Here is a 22,068-nt window from a genome sequence, read left to right as displayed (position 1 = left end):
GGACAGCCCAGTGCTAGTAGGCACAAGGGGAGCAAGGAAGAGCTCCTGGCCAGCTACTGGGCCTGAGCTTAGAAGAGCCCTGAGCTAAGGGTAAGGCATCGGTGAAGACTGGGCCCAAAGTAGTGGGTGGGCCTGGGTCCTCCCCCCACCTTCCCATAGGCCCCTGGGGAAGGGTCTACAATTGGACATCAGTGAATCCCCCCCGCCCCCCCGAAAGGGACTGAACTGTCAGAAGGCTCAGCTGAAGACTGGGGCCAACACAGACTAAGAGGGCAAAACCATTGCCTCCAGGGAGGAAGCCCTGGGAGTACGGCCCGATGGCAGGACTGGGACTGGTTTACAGACCACAGACACACCCAACCACAGGGAGCGATCACGAGAGGTGGGTGCCGACCCCGTTACACCTCTGTATCCCACATATAATTCCAGCGACCCATTTTCTTCACTTGTAAACAGGGAAACTCCCCCACCGCTTGTTTTTTTTCCTTTCTTGAATCTCCCCTGGAGGCCTTGCAATCACTTGATTAGTATTGTGCTTAGACTGTAAATAGGTGTTCATTGTGAAGCATACAGTTCTCAATCTACATATAAGCAGACAGGTGTCGATAAGTGTCTCCTGCCTGGAAGAAACCTGTTTTTCATCTTCAGGTGACCAGCCCCAACTCACAGACCTTAAGAGCATAATTTTCAGTATCTATACATAACTCCTTTCACATTATCTGTACATAACCCCTTACATATTATCCATCCATACGTTTTGCAATGATTGATGATCAGTGTGACACAAGCTTTCAGTAAAGACTTTACATGATACCCTTTGGCAAACTAGTATGTAGATACCAGAGCCAAGGATCCCTGTAACCTGTATGCCAGTTGGCACTAAGATATCCCTGTGCACACCATAGAATTGTATTCATGATTCTTGCACCTAGAGTATATCCTTCAGGTAGAGTTCCAGTCTTAGATTATCCAATATTTTAGTAACTCACAGGGCTGTTATGAGGCATAATTAATGTTTATAAATTAGCTGTTTGAGTAAATGATGTATAGGTTCATAGATGCCAAGATCAGAAGGGACCACTTGTAAGCATCTCTTCAGCAGCTCTTGTATAACACAGGCCATAGAACTTCCCTTAAACAATTCCTCTTTGAACTAGAGCAGATCTTTCAGAAAAATGTCCAGGCTAGGTTTTAAAAACTGCTAGTAATGGAGAATTCACCACAGCCCTTAGTAAATTGTTCCAATGGTTAATCATCCCCACTATCAAAAATCTATGCCTCATTTCCATTTGGAACTTGTCTAGCTGCAACTTCCAGCCCAGGGATAATGGATTATCTGCTTGACTGAAGAGCCCATTATCAAATATTTGTTCCCTATATAGATACTTATAGACTGTGATCAAGTCATCCACTAATCTTTGCTTTGTTAAGATAAATGAATTGAACTCCTTGAGTCTTTCACTATAAGGCATGTTTTCCTATCCCTTAATCATTCTCGTGGCACCAGAACTGGACACAGTATTCCAGCAGTGGTTGCATCAGTGCCAAATACAGAGGTAATATGACTTCCTGTTCCTACTCGAGATTACCCTGTTTATGAATCCAAATATCATGTTAACTCTTTTGGCCACAGCATTGCATTGCAAGCGCATGTTCACCCAATTATCCAGCATAACCCCCAAATCTCTTTTCAGAGTCACTGCTTCCCAGGATTATTTATCATTATTTGTTTATTATTTGGGAAGTTCAAGGAAAGAGTAACTTGAAGGTTCATTTTGGGGGGATGGGGGTCGGTTTGTGTGTAATTGCTTGATTCATTTCTCTTATTGTGGACTGAAAAATATGAGCCTTCGGTGGAAACTTGAAACAGAAGATTGGTGATTTGGCAGTTCAAGATGCGGTGAGCTTTCCATGCAAAGGGTTGGGCAGGGGGATGAGAGTGGAAGAATGAGATGAAGCGAACATCGGGGTAGGACAGAAGGGACCAACACAGTAAGAAAGCAGAGCAAAAATGCAGGGTTGTATATACACTAAAAAGGGAGGACAATAAATGTTACAGTGATATATAGGGAATAAATGGACAATTGTTAATTATGACACTAATAAAAGTAATAATAAAAATGCTAATGGAAATAATTTATGTATATGACAGGGTTGGTTGTGATGGCGGGGGGCAGGGCTCAACAGCTGGCAACCTGCAGGGGTCAGAAAGGTATTTTTCCCCCATTCTGCAAGGTTTTTTTCTTTAATCTTCTTCTTCCTCTGAAGCATCAGGGATGGCCACCGCTGGAGATGGGACATTGGGCGGGGTGGGCCAGGGCTCTGAGTTGGTGCTGAACATTCTCTTTTTTGGGTGTTTGCTGGCTGGTTCTTGCTCACATGCTCAGGGTTTAACTGATGGCCATAGGTGGTCTTGGGAAGGAATATTTTCCTGGGTCAGAATGGCAATGGCCTTGGGGATCTTCCCCCCCCCCTTCTTCGCAGCGTGTGTGTGTGGTTACTTGCAAGGATTATCTGGGTATATCTCAAGTCATCATTTCTCTTCTATTGCAGGGGCCCCAAACAGAGGCACATTGATCCCTCCTGTTCTATGCCTGTGACACATATTTAGGGTGACCAGATGTCCCAATTTTATAGGGACAGTCCCGATTTTTGGGTCTTTTTCTTATATAGGCTCCTATTACACCCCCACCCTCCTGTCCCAATTTTTCACATTTGCTGTCTGGTCATCCTACACATATTAGTCTCGTCTCCCATGGGTCTCATTTACTTTGGTCTACAATTGGTTATTGGGTTTTAGTGTGACGTTGGTGGCCCATGATATACAGGACATCAGACTAGATGATTTGGTGGGCCTACTAGCCTTAAATTCTATTACTCTATTTGCTAACCACCATGATCTATTCTATTCTGTTGTATTATGTTCAGGTTCTTATACTGCTCTCATCACTGTAGTATCTGAGCACTTTCCAGTAGAATATTAAGCAACAACATGACTAACATCTGTCACATGTTTGTTCTCTCATCCTCTTCCCAGGGGGAGAATTGTGTGTTCAGTGCAGTGTTTTGTTCTGGTAGGTTTCTTTTTGTTTGTTTGTTTTGGGGGGTTATGTACATATTGCTCTGTATTTATATTAGACAAGGGAAATCAAAGAAATGCACTTTGCATTTAGTATGGAAGGCAGTGGGGTTAGTTTCTCCCGCACACACAGGCTTTATCCTTATGGTAGAAAGCTCCATTGTGCCACAGTTGTCCATCTCGTTCTTCATTCCCGGGCTTTAGGTTCTTTTAGATATCCTGGGCCCACGCCGTTGAATTAATCATCATTTTCAAGGCAGACCTTGAACTTGACTCCAATCCACAAGGGACTATAGCAAAAATGGTGAATTCTTCATGTTATGATGCTGAAACAAGAAACAGAGCAAACTATTACTACTCCTTGAGACACAGTCCCTTCCTGGGGTCTTATGTAGTCTAAACTATCCTCTACTTGGACTGGTGTTTAAATACCACAGTTTGGACCTTAGGTCAAAAGGCATTTAGGGTGGAACAAAGGAGTGGGAGGATGAAATTAAGAACATGGAAAATTAGGTGAAATATAAAGAATGACGTCAGTCTTTAAGGCCAGAAGGGACCATTATGATCATCTAGTTTGGCTCCAACATAACCTTTAGCCAGTGATTCCTGGCTGTGGAACAGATTTCCAAGAGAAGTAGTGGAAGCCCCTTCCCCCGGCACATATTAAAACTAGACTGGACATACCTCTAGATCAGGTACTATAGGGAACAAAACTGCCTTGGCAGGGAGGTGGACTATAGATGCCCTAATAGGTCCTTTCCATTTCTAATTTCTATGGTTCTATGATACCAAGATTGCAGTTTGGTGAGGAACAGCTTCTGGGTGTATATCTGTTTCCTTGGTTGTGCACAAATTAAAAAAAATACAAAAAAGTATTTGTCACCCTTTTGTGTTATACAACCAGTCACTGTGTTTGAATTTCTCTTGATCATAGCTAGAAACTACCAGCGCCATTACGAGAACTTCGTATAATGTTGCTAACATCATTGATGATGATGTTACCCAAAATAAAGAACTAGAAAAACCAGCAGATGTTTTGAATATTGCAGCACTACACTGCAGCAAAGTATCTTTCCCCCCATCCAAATGTAAACTGAACAGGAAAATAACCAAGCTCACTGTGCCTGCCCTGTCCAGCTAGGAAATAATATGTAAAGCTAAAAATAAAAAAAATATTAATTTACACATACTGGGACATTTGGGGTCCTATCCCATGAGGTGTTCATAGAATATCAGGGTTGGAAGGGACCTCAGGAGGTCATCTAGTCCAACCCCCTGATCAAAGCAGGACCAATCCCCAACTAAATCATTTGAGAACATCAAATAGGAATTGGAGGTGTTCAGTTCTTTTAAGGATACATCTGTACTGTACATTAGTGACAGTGGCATGTAGCTACATGCTGCAGAGAAAAGAAAGCTGTGTTCACATGGCAGTGTGTAGCTACATGTGTCAGTGAAAAGCTCTGGTGGTGGTGCAGCTCCCAGCTGCTGAAGCCTTTCCCCTCTATCTCCCCCAACCATAGTCTTTCCCCACTTCCAGAGTCTCTCCCTGTGCCAGCAGAAGCTTTAGAGTGGCGAGCTGGCAGAACCTTTCCCTGCTGACTCCCTACTACCAAAGTGTTTCCCTGCCAGAGCCTGTCCCCACTGCCAGAATCTTTTCTTTCCGTGGGGAAAGGCTCCAGCAGTGGGGTGGCAAGAGGATACTACCCTGATAGGGAGACACTGCTGGTGCAAGTTGAGAACCTTGTGGATACATACATGGGTACATGTCTATGGGTTTCAGGCATGTCTTTACTTGTTTAAGCTATGCCTTACCATCTACACTGTTATTTAGACTCATGGTTTTGGGGCTATACACCTTCATAAGAAGTGTGCAGTATAGATGTTTCTTTAGAAGTACTCTATACCTCACAGGATCAGGCTCTTAATTTGTTCTTTTTCTTCATGAGCAATCTATCCGTTTTGACTTTTCGGTGTTTTAACTGAAAATAAGACACATTATGTTAATAAAATGTGGTATAAACTGATGTACAGGTTTACTCACTAGCATTGCCATCATCACAGCATAATCATTCTTCAAAGTATCATATGCCTTTAATGAGTTTGCGGTTAATGGCTCTTCCCCAATATCAGTCACCTTCTGTGATTGCTATTTCAGATTGAGAGGGAGTGGGGGAAGCATAGATAGAGGCTGAATTTACAATATAAATTAACAGTCAACTAGACCTACTGTAGATGATTAATTTGTCTTTGATTATAACTGCACACCGAGTGAGAGAAAATTAGCTTCTTTGATTTGTTGGCAGAATATGGGTTTGGGAAATGGCCACAGGAAGTTGAAACCAAAACTAAATTACATTTCTTGAAATGCAAAGCATGCAAAAATTGATGGAAGTTAGATGATGAGGAAGAAAAAAGCTTTAAATGGCACTTCATAAGATGGTGAAAGTTTGTTTAAAGACCCATGACAAATGACATTGGGTTGATTATTTTGAATTGGTAAGGTTAAGGTTAACAGGTGGCCGGCATAGAAGGTTGTTAGTACTTCTTCTTTTTTTCAAACCTTTTCAACTATTAGTTGATAACACATTGTAGCTTGGAAATAAATACCTCCTATAGTAATTAAAATGAATTTGTTGACTTCTTATCTCGTTGAAGTAACATTTACGTCAGCAAAAAGTACATTTTAAATTGACAACAATTGCTAGAGTGCTACACTTCTCTTGCACATGCAGAGGTAGAAGCAGGTATCTAGTTGGCATATAAAATTCTTCAGTTCCTGTCTTAATCTGCTTTGTAATGTTTACATAGGCTGTTACTAGCTTTCATGTTCTACCATCATGGTGACTCCATTTCTGTGGGGACTGAAGTGATTGTTCTACATGTATACTTAAGGCCATGAGCTCTGGTCTTTACTAAGGCAAAGCTTACGCAGAGATGCTAGGGAGACAGAGTAAAATTTCCAGTGGATCTATGTAACTTAGTAGACTTATTTGCAAAAAATGCCTGCTTCACTTGAATGTGACTTGGGAGCTTTTGAAAAAATTACCTAAAGTTCACAACTTCTATTTATATAAGTCCTTCTGTGACCTCTCTTGGTATCACATCCTGCCCCTGCCACTAATGCCATGGAGAGTTCCCTAGTTTTGGAACTAATATAGTTCCCTTCTGCAAAGACAGCCACATTTGAGGGGAGCCAAGAAGAGGTTGCTCACCTCTTGTGCAGAACAGAGCTCTGGCCTGCAGGGACTCCTTCATGGCAGTGGGGATAAGGCAGGCAATAGTGATGGGGACCGAGTATCAGCCACTGTCCAGAGGATCAGTCACAGCTTCTCCAGTTCTCCACCAGACAACGGGGTGTGTTGGCAACATAAAGAGCTGCTTCAGCCACTGACTTTCAGTAAGAGTTGTGGATGCTTAGCATGTGCTCAGGAGCTGGCCCAGAGTCATCATGAGAATATTGTATGGAGGGAGTGTGTTTATATGTATGTGTGTATGTAGGTACTAACTGTGTGTCAGAGTATATAACTATTCAGATTTAAGAATAAAATGGCAAATCAAAAACTCCAGTAGAACTGCAGTAGAATTGACAGAACAATTCTGAACCTTAGACTAATAAAGAAAAAGTCCTAGGCTGGTATACTGTTTAAGGTATCAGTGGCAATTCTTTGGTGCCTGCCCTGTTTTGAATTAGATGACTTATCTAAACAGGCTCTGAATGCACCCTTGTATGCCTTTTTCTGTTGCGTATTTTCAGATGTCACAGACTCCACTACAGCGGGTATAGCATATGTTTAAGATATGAAACAATGCTTAAAAGTTTTATTACCAGCCTGCAGTGTATTAGAATTTAAGTTTCTATAATAGTGACTCAGTTTTGTTTCTTTTATTGTAGGCTAAAGGTTCTACAGGTATAACATCGGGCACCCAGAAGAAAGTAAAGAGGACTCTACCCAACCCACCTCCAGAAGATGCGACCACAGGGACCCAGTCAGCATTCACTACTGTGGGGTCAGTTTCACGCAGAAGGATCTGTAGAACCAACACCATGGCCAGAGCTAAAATTCTCCAGGATATAGACAGGGAATTGGATCTGGTAGAACGAGAGTCAGCCAAGCTTAGGAAGAAGCAAGCAGAGCTAGATGAGGAAGAAAAAGAAATAGATGCCAAACTGCGATACTTGGAAATGGGCATCAATAGGCGGAAAGAAGCCTTGTTAAAGGAAAGAGAAAAGAGAGAGCGTGCCTACCTCCAAGGAGTAGCAGAAGAACGTGATTACATGTCAGACAGTGAAGTTAATAATACCAGGCCTACTAGAATGGAAGCCCAGCATGGCTTGGAAAGACCACGAACTGCACCACAGACAGAATTTAATCAATTCATGCCACCACAGACCCAGCCAGAAACTCAGTTTGCTCCCCCTACAAGCCCTTATACACAATATCAATATTCTTCTCCTGCTCTCCCTACTCAAGCACCAACTCAGTATACACAACAGTCACATTACCAACAGCAGCAGACTTTATATCATCAACAGGTTTCACCCTATCAAACCCAATCAGCCTTCCAGCCTGTGGCAACCATATCCTTTACTCCCCAAGCTCAGCCTCCACCAACCCAACAGTCATCATACCAACTCCCGTCACAAATGATGGTGATACAGCAAAAGCCAAGGCAAACTACATTATATTTGGAGCCTAAGATAACATCAGACTATGATGTGATTCGTAATCAGCCTCTCATGATAGCACCTGTTTCCAGTGATACTACTTATGCTGTTTCCCATCTTGGCAGCAAATACAATACCTTGGATTTAAGGATAGGGCTGGACGAGAGAAGCAACATGGCGAGCAGCCCCATATCAAGTATATCTGCAGATTCATTCTATGCAGACATAGACCATCATCACACACCCCGAAATTATGTGCTGCTGGATGATATAGGAGAGCTTACAAAGGGAACAGCAGCACTGAGCTCTGCTTTTAGCCTCCACGAGAAGGATCTGACAAAAACCGATCGGCTTCTTCGAACCACCGAGGCCCGGAGAGCACAGGAAGTGTCGGACTTCCTAGCACCACTGCAAACTTCTTCTAGATTGCATACTTACGTGAAAGCAGATGAAGATCCAATGGAAGATCCTTATGAGCTAAAGCTTCTGAAACATCAGATCAAGCAGGAGTTCCGCAGGGGTGCAGAAAGCCTCGATCACCTTGCTGGCCTTTCTCAGTATTACCATGCAGATACCAGCTACAGGCATTTCCCCAAATCTGAGAAATACAGCATAAGCAGGCTCACACTTGAGAAACAAGCAGCCAAGCAGCTCCCAGCAGCCCTCCTCTACCAAAAGCAGTCAAAGCACAAGAAAGCTTTGATAGACCCCAAACTGTCAAAATTTTCACCTATCCAGGAAAGTCGAGACCTCGAGCCTGATTATTCAAACTATATGACTTCCAGTACTTTATCGCTTGGGGGCATCTCCTCCAGGGCAAGGCTTCTTCAGGATGATATCACTTTTGGCCTAAGAAAAAATATCACGGACCAACAGAAATTTATGGGGCCAACACTGACATCATCCCTTGGAGCCAGCCTTGGGACCACACTAGGCACAACAATGAGATCCACATTACAAGATGAAGCTGACAAGTCCTATAGTAGTGGCAGTAGATCAAGGCCTTCATCTAGACCTTCTTCAGTCTATGGTCTTGATTTATCATTAAAAAGAGATTCCTCTAGCTCTTCTTTAAGGCTGAAAGCCCAGGAGTCTGAACCATTAGATATTTCTTTTAGTCATGCAGCTCCCTCTGGAAGAACTAAACCTACAAGTCTACCTATTAGCCAAAGCAGGGGAAGAATCCCAATAGTAGCACAGAACTCAGAGGAAGAGAGCCCTTTAAGTCCTGTTGGTCAGCCAATGGGAATGGCAAGAGCTGCAGCTGGACCCTTGCCACCAATATCTGCAGATACCCGGGAGCAGTTTGGATCAAGCCATTCACTACCTGAGGTCCAGCAACATATGAGGGAAGAATCACGGACTCGTGGGTATGACCGGGATATAGCCTTCATCATGGATGACTTCCAGCATGCCATGTCAGACAGTGAAGGTAAACTAGGCCTCAGACTGCTATGTTACTCTCACAACACAAATCCTCATTTCTATGCATGCATCTGATTTTTTCATCCTACAAGGACTTGTTCTTCTTTTTGTTCCTTTGTGCATCTTTTGTGTATCTCTCTTTTCTAATTTTGTTTTAGTTTTACTGCAAAAGCAAATTCTGGATGGTGCTTAGATACAATAGTATGCTCAAGTCATTTGTTGCTGTTTTGGTTTCCTTTTGGTTTGCTTGTGCATTTTCCTTTTTATTTGTCGGTGTCTACTTTTCTAACTGCATTATATAAATAGAATAATATGTATATAAAGTGTGCCCCATTTACTCTTTTCTTCAGTCCTTACATGGGGCTTCATCCTTTGAAATTCAATCGTTGAATTTTTTTTACACAGTTTCTCTTGAAAACCCCCAAATCTTTAAAAACAGTTGAATCTCGTAAGAAAAACTGGATGCATAAAGTTTCATTATGGGTTTCAAGAATCAGTAATTCAACTTCCTGAGGCACACAGAATTATAATTACACCTTATGAGCATATTATGTGCTAAAAGTCGGTACTGTGTATTAGAACCGTAGAGAGTTTAATGTGAGAGCAAATGAACATTCTAAATCTGGTTTGTTAAAATATATCTTGTCATGTGGACTTCTGTGCATTCAGAATTGTGATGATGTAAGAAAATTTATTGTTTAGATGGCACAAGGTAACCTCATTCATCAATAAACTTGCTTAAAATATTTCACTTCCATTGATGGATTATCCAGCTTAACTGGTTTTATGCAGACCCCATTCAATACTTCTGCCAGATAAGCACAAGAGCTTATCTCACTTAAGTTCATGAGAAGGAACCTCTCTGATGTATTATAAATGGTGTAATTAAAAAGTGTTTAATTTAAATAAATACAGCAGAATGTTAAGCTGGTGTTAAGTACTAAATAACTGCAAATTATGCATCCACTTGGTTTGACTCTAGTCAAATTTAATACATTTTAAAACTGTTTAAAAATCATAGTCACTCTGAAAGAGAATGAAACGCACATGTTTAAGTTATCATCTGCTTTTCATTGTATGTGCTCCATTAACTTTTCTTGTGTATATTTACTGCACAATAAAAAACCCCCAAAATTTTGCATGCACTATATTGTTTGTAAGTGACAATAATTACTGCAAAAGAATAATTTGCATGATTGTGAAGTAGAGATGGTTGCTTCCTGTACTTATACATAACCCACATTTACTATTTTGAAAAAGCATTGCTTCCCTTGGTTCATAAACTATATCATTTTGAATTCAAAGGGGAAATCTTGGTTTAGAAGATGAATAACGTTTGCTTTCCCTGAATTTGATCTCACACTATTGTAAATTGATAAGCTGCAAGTCATTGTTCTGTAAGTTTCTGTGCATTTTGGGGTCTGACCCTGAAGCTTTATTTCACAGCAGGTAGGTTTTTCATTATTAAGGGTCTGATTCTGCAAGGTGCTGAGTATCTCTGTACTGTTCTCCGTGCTATCAATTCCCGATGAAGGAAGATGGGAATTGAAGGCACTCAGCCCAGCAAAGGATGAGTGCTGCATAATGGAGGACAAGGCTGTATGGGACCTCAGCATCTTCCATTGAAGTTAATTGAAGTTGCACTGGAGCTAAAGTGAGTGGGATTGGGCCCCAAATCCATATAAAAAGTTGGCCTTCCCTCTATTGTTATGTAATACATAAACTGATCATGGATAAAACCACAGTAGTTTATAATACTGCTCTACAGTTACATTATTTATTTGTGACAAATACTTAGGATGTAAGGGCTGGTTTTGATCTGATTCTGAATCTGATATATATTTTTAGATCTATTCTAACTCAGTTCACAACTTGTTCATTATTAGGTTGACCACATGTCCCTGGGAACAATTGCTGCCCCTTTTTTCTGAGCTTATCCCAGTGGCTGTGTCATTTTTACAAATAACTTTGCTTTGTCCCAATTCTCATAAAGCCTTGCAGATTGGCCAGCACTAGGAGCTGTCAGACAATGGAGCTGGAGAAATTATTATTAAATAGAAAGCCGGCTGGCTCAAGTGCATGTGCACCACCAGGACCACCCCACCCCCAACCAGCCTGCCACATGATGATACCCAGCTGCTCCTCTTCTCCTATTCCTAAAGCTGTCCAGTAGCCCTGTCACTCAAGTCCTTGACCCAGCCTTCTTGGCCCAAAGAGTCAAAACCATAAGGTGGCTGGGAAGGAACAGGAGCAGTGTTCTGGCAGAGGAAAGGAAGTAGTGGGCTTCTATTTAATTCTCACCAAACCCATCCCCTGTACAACCATTTTCTCCCCCATGAGAGGTGCCTTGGCTTTTCACATTCAAGATGTGGTTACCCCACTCTGGAGGCAATCAAAAAATAAGTCTTGTTAAACAGGTGGCTCTCTACCATTCTTTTTATTGAAGACACTTTCTAGCTTACTGGTGCTTGACACTCCTGGATCTGTTGCCCTCTGGAATCATGTGTAGCCATCAGACTTCCTGTGCAGCTTATGTATTATTCCTGCACAGTAAGGGAACACATTCACAGGCAGGAGTATTAATGATGATTTTATTTTTGAGTGCTTGGTGTTGCACATGGCTTGAAGGAGTTCCAAAGCAGATGGACCAACCCAATCCCACACCCCTCAAAGTCAGTGGCAAAGTTCTTCTCTTTGGTGGATTGTCCTCTCTGTGGAAGAAATGTGTTGGAAGCTGGTGTTGGAGGAGGAGATGGGAGTTCTGAGTCTAAGGGACACCGAGGAGAGAATACATAAAGAAGAGAATTTCAGAAGGACACAGAGGGCATTGAGGGAAGGTACAGCCTAGGCACCACGAAGAGTAATAGGAGGAGGTGAGGACAAAGATGCTGGTAATGACAGAGTTGTCTGAGGGCCACAGTGGTGGTGAAGCACAAACTTTATATGGGACTTGAGAGGAAGCTAGTGAAGAAACGGGCAGATGCTCTGATTGGATGTGGAAAATATAGGAATAAGCCTGCGTGTGATATTAGGTGAAAATATGAATGGGACATATGGGGTACCAACGAGAACCAAATGACTTGGTGGACGTGGGGAAATCCATACAACTTGGACATAAAGTAAAGAGTGGAAGGAGACTCTTTCCTTTGAACAGTGATGCAGTGTTGTATAGCAGTGTTTCCCAAACTTGGGTCGCCCCTTGTTCAGGGTAAGCCCTTGGTGGGCCAGGCCAGTTTGTTTACCTGCCGTGTCCGCAGGTTCGGCCGATTGCGGCTCCCACGGGCCACAGTTCGCTGTGCCTGGCCAATGGGGGCTGCGGGAAGCGGCACGGGCCGAGGGGACATATTGGCCGGGCACAGTGAACTGCGGCCAGTGGGAGCCACGATGGGCCGAACCTGCGGACGCGGCAGGTAAACAAACCGGCCCGGCCCACCAGGGGCTTTCCCTGAACAAGCAGCATCCCAAGTTTGGGAAACACTGTTGTATAGGAATGTCTAAAACCCCATACAAGCACACTCTGTGGTGCAGTCAGAAGGGTTGTCAGAGAAGAGTTATTGTGTAGCAAGCTCTGCTGTAAATCAACAATGCAATGAGTACGCCGCACACTAACTGTCCACGTGGACCCTTCTGTTATTCACTAACAGTTTGCTAGTGCGCTTTGATCTACTTCACTTTGAAATGAAAGCTGGTCAATGTGTATGAGGGAACTTTCAGTGTGGAACTTTTAGTGTGCGGTAGCAGAGTCCACACTGCCAGCTAGTGTGCAGCATGTTAATGCACTGTAGATTTACACCCAGGTTGCTGCTCACTTAACCCTTGTCTACACCTAAAATATAGGTCTACCTACCTATTTGGCTCAGGGTTGTGTAGGCATACCCGAAGTGTTCATCTAAACAAGCCCAGAGTGTGGTGTTTTGGACAGTTACTTCGGAGTATTACAACATATCTTCTGAGGGAAACCAGTTCCAATATAAAAGAACTCACTTTGTATTTTTTTTAAATCTGTCTCTTTGCATGGATGTGATTTCAATTCGTCAGTCAGTCCTAATCAGAGTTGTAAAAATGACTTTTTTTTTTTTTAGTCAAAGAAAGCTGCCATTTCTTCTGCTAGAGGCAATTTTTCAGTACAAGTAATATGGAATATGGATTTTAAAATAAAAAGAGAGAGGTCTGTTTGAGGTTCTGTTAGTCTTCTGGAATGCCTGTACAATAGCAAGTAGCAGATAGGAGTAGAAATGCAATTTCTGAGCCCAGACCATTTGTATGAGTAATATATGCAAACATATTCAAAAGTTATGCTATTTTTACACATTGAAATAAATCATAAACCACAAGGTCAATATTTAAAAAAAATAATTGGGCACATAAAGTGGAACTCCAGACTTCATACTTAGGCAGCTAAATAAGTATAATAGTTTTCAAAAGTGCAAAGCACCCAACAGCTGGCATTGAAATCAGTGGGTGCTTAGAACTTCCAAAAATCAGGTTACTTCTTCAGGTGCCTAGCTATGAATTTAGAAGTCTAATTTTAAACTTTTTTTTTTCAAATCTTGGCCCTAAGTTAGCTAAAACTGCATTATTGTGATCAAATTATTTCCTCTCACATACCCCATAATGTGTTGGAAACTCCCTTCTTTATAAATTTTTAAATTATGAATAATTCCTACACTGCTTTGTAGACCATGAACTAACTATGTTACATCTAAACAGACCATCTATATATGCTTGTGTCATAGAGCATTTGTGTTCTTGTTAAAGAGCTCATGGAAGTTTCCTAATTTGTAGTATAATTGCAAATGTTTTGATCAGGTAAAGTTAATTTACAATGAGTAGCCAAGAAATGTTACATCCTGACCTCCATAAAACATAAAGTCATTGTCCTGACCTCTGTAAAACCTTAGATTTTATCTTTTTTGGCCCAAAGCTGCCAGACATTGATTATATCCCATTGATTATTAAATATGTATGAAAATATTAAGGCCCCAATCCTGCAAACATTGTTTAATTTTATTAACATGAATAGTCCCTATTGGTTACCTCTGAGAATTTAAATCCCAATGGTTCCCTTCTCAGCGAGATTTCCCCCCATTTAAATGTGAGGCTATTAGTGTTAATCCTATGGTAAATTTGGAAGACCTACCACTCAGATATGAGGAAATTCCAGAAGTCTGAGATGAACACTGAGTCTTTACCATGCCCCCTGGTTTAAAGCATATCATCTTGTCTCTTCCTACTCATTTTCCCCACTGAGGATAAAGGTCTTCTGCTTAGCGGCTACAAATACAGGAGGCTTGTGGTCCTGAAGGTTCTGGGTTTGTGTAGGTGGACGCAAGCTGACATGCTTTGTTACACATAGGCCATAAAACGCCTTCTCTCTGTAGACACCGCCATGCTGCCACTGCTGTTTTTTATAAGCCCATCATGAATCTCAATTTTTTTATTTTTTCAAGCCACTAACAGAAAATATCCTGGGAGAGGAAGAAACTGCAGAAGTTAAGTAGTTACTAACCATTAGGTGTTCTAATATTTTTGATGCCACGTTGGTTTTACTGAGGTCACTCTTATATAAGGTCTGATCGTGCAATTAGCAGTGTGGGAGAGGGGCTGCTTTACCAGCATAGGGCCCCATTGACTTCAATTGGACTCTGTACAGGTGCAGTAGTCCGCCTACGTGCTCTCTGTCACAGGATCAGGGCCATAACTTCTTATGCAGCCGAGGGTTTAAAATGGCTGCTCTCAAGATTGTCAGTGAAATTCCCAACTCCAGTCAACCCACCCAACCGCATGCAAAATACCCAATAATCAAACAAAAAATTCACAATAGTTTCCTTTAAACTTGAAAAAAATCATAGAATTCATGACACCTTTGACAGAAACACAGCTTGATCCATAAGCCTTCATAGGGAATTTCCACAAGCACACTAACTCTCTGAAGGGAAAAGGCCAGCAAAGATTATTTTAACTGTGTGAGAGAGACTCTGTTTCAGGGTTTCTCCTGATTAGATGATGAAACAGATGGTGGTATTCAGAATATCTTGGATCAGAACAGGGCCTTTGGTTTTTAAGCAGAAAATTTGATTGGGAGTTTCATTATGAGCTGAGTTATAGGGCAGCCTGGTAAATGCAGTCAATCAGTCATTTGCAGCAAATCTGCAAACTATGGAATATTTACATAATAGATGACAATGGCTTATTAGAAGCAGTTAATCACTATCTGGACAAACATCAACATTTGATATCTCATTTTATTGTATCCATGCTGGTCTACTGGATAAATAATGTTGTCAAACTGTTTAACAATAGGGATCTGTGCACATACAGGATAAAAATTGACCTCGTAATATTTGTCCCAAAATACATTTGTCCTAAAGACCTTAATGGCAAAAGTATTTCAAAATGTGTTTATATTGTTTTTAACTTCATATATAATGTGCCTTAAAAGAGCCATTTCTATATAGCTAGCCTTTCGCTTTTGTGTTTGGAAAATAACACACCTTTATAACTTTCTGTTATACTAAAATGTTGCATTTTTTTTTGTTTTTTTTCAAACTTCCGTGAGCCATTCAGGTCATATTTACTAAAGAATTAGAAACAGAAAAAAACACACTAGTGTTTTGCATTTTTAATTTCTTTTTGTGGGATTGAACAACTGCATTTACTCTTGTTACTATAGCGACAGCTGACCTTATTTTAGTTTTGTAATTTCCTGGTGATTTTGCTAAAATAATAATGTCTTTTTCCAATGCTAAATTTATAATGATTATTATAACATGAAATTCAGATGTTCCATGGGATTCTACTTAGCTACAGTTTATCTTGTTTTGTATTGATATATGTGCATTCAGAAGAAAATCTGTATGTTGTATAATAAAAATAGTATTTAACTTTATAGCTTGTGATCTCACACTGGTGCAAATCAGAAGGAACTGGCGAAATCAGTCATCATAGCTCATTTGACTTCAGTGAGGCAATGCTCATTTACACTGGCTGAGATTCTTGCCTAATGGGTTTACACCAGTGTAAAACTGGTTTAAATGGGAGGAGAATCAGGCCAGTAGGGTTCCATCTGCTTTCCTTGCACACTATAAAACCTGATTGGAATTCTGTGTACAAGAAACGTTCATAATGTATAAACGAAGATGTACAGCAAGACCCTGTCAATGGGATTTAAAAGGAGAATTCCTGCAGCATTTCTCCACCATGTTATAAAGTGAGCTTTTCTTCTTCTTCAGTCTGTGTTTTGGGATGAACAATGCTTTAGTTAAGCAGACTTCATTTTCATAGAACAGTTTGCAGAGGCTCTCCGAAGAAACTTGAACATACAGATGTCCTTTGACGCGGAGTCTGTTAAGGAGTCACTGCTATAACTACTGATTCATAAAAGTTCAGCTACATCTCAGGCCTGATATACATTAGAAAATTAGATTGGTTTAACTATGTAAAATCCCTGTGTAGACAGCGCTAAATTGACAGAGCAATTCTTCTTTCGACCTAGCTACCGCCTCTCAGGGAAATGGATTATCTACTCCAATGGGAGAACCCCTCCTTTCAGCGTAGGTAGTGTCTACACTGAAGCACTACAGTGGGGCAGCTGCAACAGCGCAGTTGTGCCTTTGTAGCATTTTAAGTGTTGACAAACCCTCAGAAATGTGTGAAATCTGCAGTATATTTCTAAGCACCCAGAGAGAGGAAATGGTTATGGCACTCAATACCTGTTTGTTTTTTTCTTGATAGTAAATATCCATAGTCAGTTATAACACAGATGGGATCTCATTCTTGTCTCTTCTGCCACTTACTACTTAATTTTACTTGAGTTAGTCTGTCTTCAGCTTTGCCTGTAAATTCGCTTGAGCTGCATGGCCAATTAATAACCACTGTGCATGTTTGCTGTGTGTGCCAAACTGTTGCCCTTCTCTCCGCTCTGAGTCAGAACATTTGACATGTCCTTGGTTTTCAAAGCCTATCACCTCCGCCGTGAAGAGACAGATTGGTTTGACAAGCCCAGGGAGTCTCGTCTGGAGAATGGACATGGCTTTGACAGAAAACTGCAAGAGAAGTTGTCCCACTCCAGACCACCAAGTCAACATCAAGATCAAGTAAGATGTGTCTATAGTTTTGTGGATATTCTGTAGAAAGCTTGTTAAATCATACTATCCTGTAACATGTGGACCACTAGATTTATCAAAATCCAGCAACATTTTAAGCAGCTTAGGAGACCATCAGTATTATTTATGATCCCTATTCTTTAGGATTAGTTTTGTCCTTAAACAGTTTTTGGGTAGAATTAACCTGCTCACCTGGAATTACATAGGCAGCGGATACACCCACACAGAATGATTCAGTCTAGTCCAGTTTTACTTTGGACATTGACATTAATCCAACCTGATTTAAGAGTCTGCTTTTTAATGTTCTTAGGAACAGGGCTGGATTTACTTTGAGGTGTTGTTATGAATGGAACTGAATTCTGTTATGTTACATGTGTGTAATCCCTGTAGATCAATGATGAATCACTGAACAAATCAATGGGATTGCACACAGGTAACAAGTAAGAATTTGGCCTGTTCATTATTATATAAGAAAAACACATTGATCAAAGTGTTTTAAACTTGCTCACTTTGCGGTCTAGTTCGCCTTCATATATCCCATTAGCATCACTGAGGTTTAAACATGTCATCAGTAGATCCCTATATGTTTCACTTGCTACTTTGACTATCATACACACTTATTCAGATTCTATCCTGGCTCCAGTGGTGTGACATGGGTGCAGATGAAGGCAGAATTACAAACAAACTAGCCACATACAAATTAACACATGAGTTAATATGCCACTGTTAATTCGTTAGATAATATTTAAAGGGCATGTTCTGCTATCCTCCCACTTACAGAACTCCTGTCTAGGTCAGTGAGAGTTTTAGATGCAGTTTGATGGCAGAATGGCTCTTCATGAGTAAATTTAGGTATTAATTCAATCACTTCATATAAATAAAGGACACTACATATGTTTTTCTCTTTTGCCTATTCTCCAGCCCAGAGTTTGCCCAGTCCAGACTACATTTTGCTGAAGCCTTAAAATTTCACCTGTTCTGCTGGAAGAAAGGGTCTTTTTTTTATAGGACATTAATGTTATTCAGTAGAATTCACTCTGCAGGCCAGATCTGCTGCAGGACAATTGGAATTTTAGAGGCTCCAGATCTGTAAATAGCATTGACCAAAATATATACCTATCTCCTATAATCCCATTGAGAAACATGGGTTATTTTGGAATATATATGACTGTGTTTGGCGATTGCAGCATCCCAATGTCAATTTAGATTTCCTCTGTCACGCACACACACACACACATTTGTAGAATTGTTTCTGTCCAGGACAAGAGTTAACATTATTTTGGACTCTCCTTCATAGGCAAGGGCGGAAGATATGCCTAATGTTTAAAATCCTATAGCGTTTATACTTTTCAGAAGACCCATAGGGTTGTTAATCGCAACAGTGGCCAGGTCTCATAAAGTCTAAAGCCAGATGGGACCATCACCTCAGTCCCTGGAAAAATCATGGAGCAGGTCCTCAAAGAATCAATCCTGAAGCACTTGCATGAGAGGAAAGTGATCAGGAACAGCCAGCATGGATTCACCAAGGGAAGGTCATGCCTGACTAATCTAATCGCCTTTTATGATGAGATTACTGGTTCTGTGGATGAAGGGAAAGCAGTGGATGTATTGTTTCTTGACTTTAGCAAAGCTTTTGACACGGTCTCCCACAGTATTCTTGTCAGCAAGTTAAGGAAGTATGGGCTGGCTGAATGCACTATAAGGTGGGTAGAAAGCTGGCTAGATTGTCGGGCTCAACGGGTAGTGATCAATGGCTCCATGTCTAGTTGGCAGCCGGTGTCAAGTGGAGTGCACCAGGGGTCGGTCCTGGGGCCGGTTTTGTTCAATATCTTCATAGATGATCTGGAGGATGGTGTGGATTGCACTCTCAGCAAATTTGCGGATGATACTAAATTGGGAGGAGTGGTAGATACGCTGGAGGGGAGGGATAGGATACAGAAGGACCTAGACAAATTGGAGGATTGGGCCAAAAGAAATCTGATGAGGTTCAATAAGGATAAGTGCAGGGTCCTGCACTTAGGATGGAAGAATCCAATGCACAGCTACAGACTAGGGACCGAATGGCTAGGCAGCAGTTCTGCGGAAAAGGACCTAGGGGTGACAGTGGACGAGAAGCTGGATATGAGTCAGCAGTGTGCCCTTGTTGCCAAGAAGTCCAATGGCATTTTGGGATGTATAAGTAGGGGCATAGCGAGCAGATCGAGGGACGTGATCGTTCCCCTCTATTCGACATTGGTGAGGCCTCATCTGGAGTACTGTGTCGAGTTTGGGGCCCCACACTTCAAGAAGGATGTGGATAAATTGGAGAGAGTCCAGCGAAGGGCAACAAAAATGATTAGGGGACTGGAACACATGAGTTATGAGGAGAGGCTGAGGGAGCTGGGATTGTTTAGCCTGCAGAAGAGAAGAATGAGGGGGGATTTGATAGCTGCTTTCAACTACCTGAAAGGGGGTTCCAAAGAGGATGGCTCTAGACTGTTCTCAATGGTAGCAGATGACAGAACAAGGAGTAATGGTCTCAAGTTGCAGTGGGGGAGGTTTAGATTGGATATTAGGAAAAACTTTTTCACTAAGAGGGTGGTGAAATACTGGAATGCGTTACCTAGGGAGGTGGTAGAATCTCCTTCCTTAGAGGTTTTTAAGGTCAGGCTTGACAAAGCTCTGGCTGGGATGATTTAACTGGGATTTGGTCCTGCTTCGAGCAGGGGGTTGGACTAGATGACCTTCTGGGGTCCCTTCCAACCCTGATATTTTATGATTCTATGATTCTATGATCATCTAGTCTGACCTCCTGCACATCACAGGCCACAGAATCTCACCCACCGACTCCTGTAATAGACCCATAACCTCTGGCTGAGTTACTGAAGTTTTCAAATCTTGATTTAAAAGACTTTAATTACAGAGAATCCACTGTTTACTGTAGTTCAAACCAGCAAGTGATCCACTCTCTACACTGCTGAGGAGGATGAAAAAAACCCAGGGTCTCTGCCAGTCTGACCTGGGGGAAAATTCTGTCCCAATCTCCAAAATGGTGATCAGTTAGACCCTGAGCAGGTGGGTGAGAGCCACAGCCAGACACTTGGGAAACAATTATCTGAAATAACTCTAAGTCCTCCGATCTAGTGTCCCATCTCCAGTTGTTGGAAATATTAGCTAATAGGAGTTGTGGATGGGCCATATCCCATTGTAAGCAATCTCATCATACCACCCCCTCCATAATCTTATCCTTGGTTTTTCATCTCATATAAGATACAGGATACTAGAGCTGGTCCAAAAATTGTCAAAATTTTATTTTGGAATTTTTTGGTGGAAAATGCCTTTAAAAAAAAGTAAAAAGAAAAAAAAATGGCCAAAAATATTCGTAAAAAGAAAAGGAGTACTTGTGGCACCTTAGAGACTAACAAATTTATTTGAGCATAAGCTTTCGTGAGCTACAGCTCACTTTTGAGCTGTAGCTCACGAAAGCTTATGCTCAAATAAATTTGTTAGTCTCTAAGGTGCCACAAGTACTCCTTTTCTTTTTACGAATACAGACTAACATGGCTGCTACTCTGAAAAATATTTGTGTTTTCAGTTTATAATGGAAAATTGAAATTTTCTGCTAAAAATTTAGATGAAAATGAGATTTTAGTTTCTGTCATAATTTTCTGTAGAGCTATGTACCTCTTCTTCCCCCCAAAATTCTGACCAGCTCTACAAGGCACCTTCATCAACATGCTGTCCCTTAACCAGAGATTAAAGGAAGGATAATTATCAAGTCAGATTCTGCAGGGATTGGTCCTGGATCTGGTTCTGTTCAACATCTTCATCAATGATCTAGATAATGGCATAGAAAGTACACTTTTAAACTTTGCGGGTGATACCAAACTGGGAGGGGTTGCAAGTGCTTTGGAGGATAGGATTAAAATTCAAAATGATCTGGGCAACCTGGAGAAATGGTCTGAAGTAAACAGGATAAAATTCAATAAGGACAAATGCAAAGTAGCCCACTTAGGAAGGATCAATCACTTTCATACATAGAAAAATGAAAATGACTGCCTAGGAAGGAGTACTGCAAAAAGGGATCTTGAAGTTATAGTGGATCACAAGCTAAATATGAGTCAACAGTGTGACACTGTTGCCACACACACACACAAAAGCAAACATCATTCTGGGTTGTATGCGAGAGTGTTGTAAGCAAGAAATGAGTAGTAATTCTTCCACTCTACTCTGCACTGATAAGTCCTCAGTTTGAGTACTGGATCCAGTTCTGGGTGCCACATTTTAGGAAAGATGTGGATAAATGTGGAGACAATCCAGAGGAGAGCCACAAAAATGATGAAAGGTCTAGAACACAGGATCTGTGAGGGAAGATTGAAAAAATTGGGTTTGTTTAGTCTGAAGAAGAGAAGACAGAGGGGGGACATAACAGTTTTCAAGTACATAAAAGGCTGTTACAAGGGGAGTGTGAAACCTTTGTCCTACTTAATCTCTGAGGATAGGACAAGAAGCAATGGTCTTAAATAAAGGGTGGTTTAGGTTGGACATTAGGAAAAACTTCCTGTCAGGCTAATTAAGAACCATAACAAATTGCCTAGGGAGGTTGTGGAATCTCCATCATTGGAGATTTTTAAGAACAGATTAGACAAACACCTGTCATAAATGGTCTAGTTATTACATCATCCTGCCTTAAATGCACAGGACTGGACTAGGTGACCAATTGAGGTCCCTTCCAGTGCTATACTTCTATGATTCTATGATGCAATAGGGAGCTAAAGCACAAGGAGAGTACCCCCTCCTCTCACTGATTT

At 41.3% G+C, this 22,068-nt stretch overlaps 1 protein-coding gene across 5 annotated transcripts in view; it reads left to right on the top strand.

The window, feature by feature from the left end:
• The window catches only part of PCLO (piccolo presynaptic cytomatrix protein), a 514,652-nt gene that overhangs the window by 311,561 nt on the left and 181,023 nt on the right, over positions 1-22,068 (top strand). For all 5 annotated transcript variants that reach the window (XM_073328638.2, XM_073328636.2, XM_073328635.2 and 2 more), the window contains exons 7-8: positions 6,975-9,180; positions 17,133-17,269. In XM_073328638.2, coding sequence (XP_073184739.2) covers positions 6,975-9,180; positions 17,133-17,269 — 2,343 coding nt within the window. The remainder of the gene's footprint in view (positions 1-6,974; positions 9,181-17,132; positions 17,270-22,068) is intronic.

Source organism: Lepidochelys kempii, chromosome 1 (genome assembly GCF_965140285.1).
Source record: "Lepidochelys kempii isolate rLepKem1 chromosome 1, rLepKem1.hap1, whole genome shotgun sequence".
NCBI classification, from domain to species: domain Eukaryota; kingdom Metazoa; phylum Chordata; order Testudines; family Cheloniidae; genus Lepidochelys; species Lepidochelys kempii.
The sequence above is the reverse complement of the archived record's forward strand: the minus strand, read 5'-3'. Positions and strand labels throughout refer to the sequence as shown.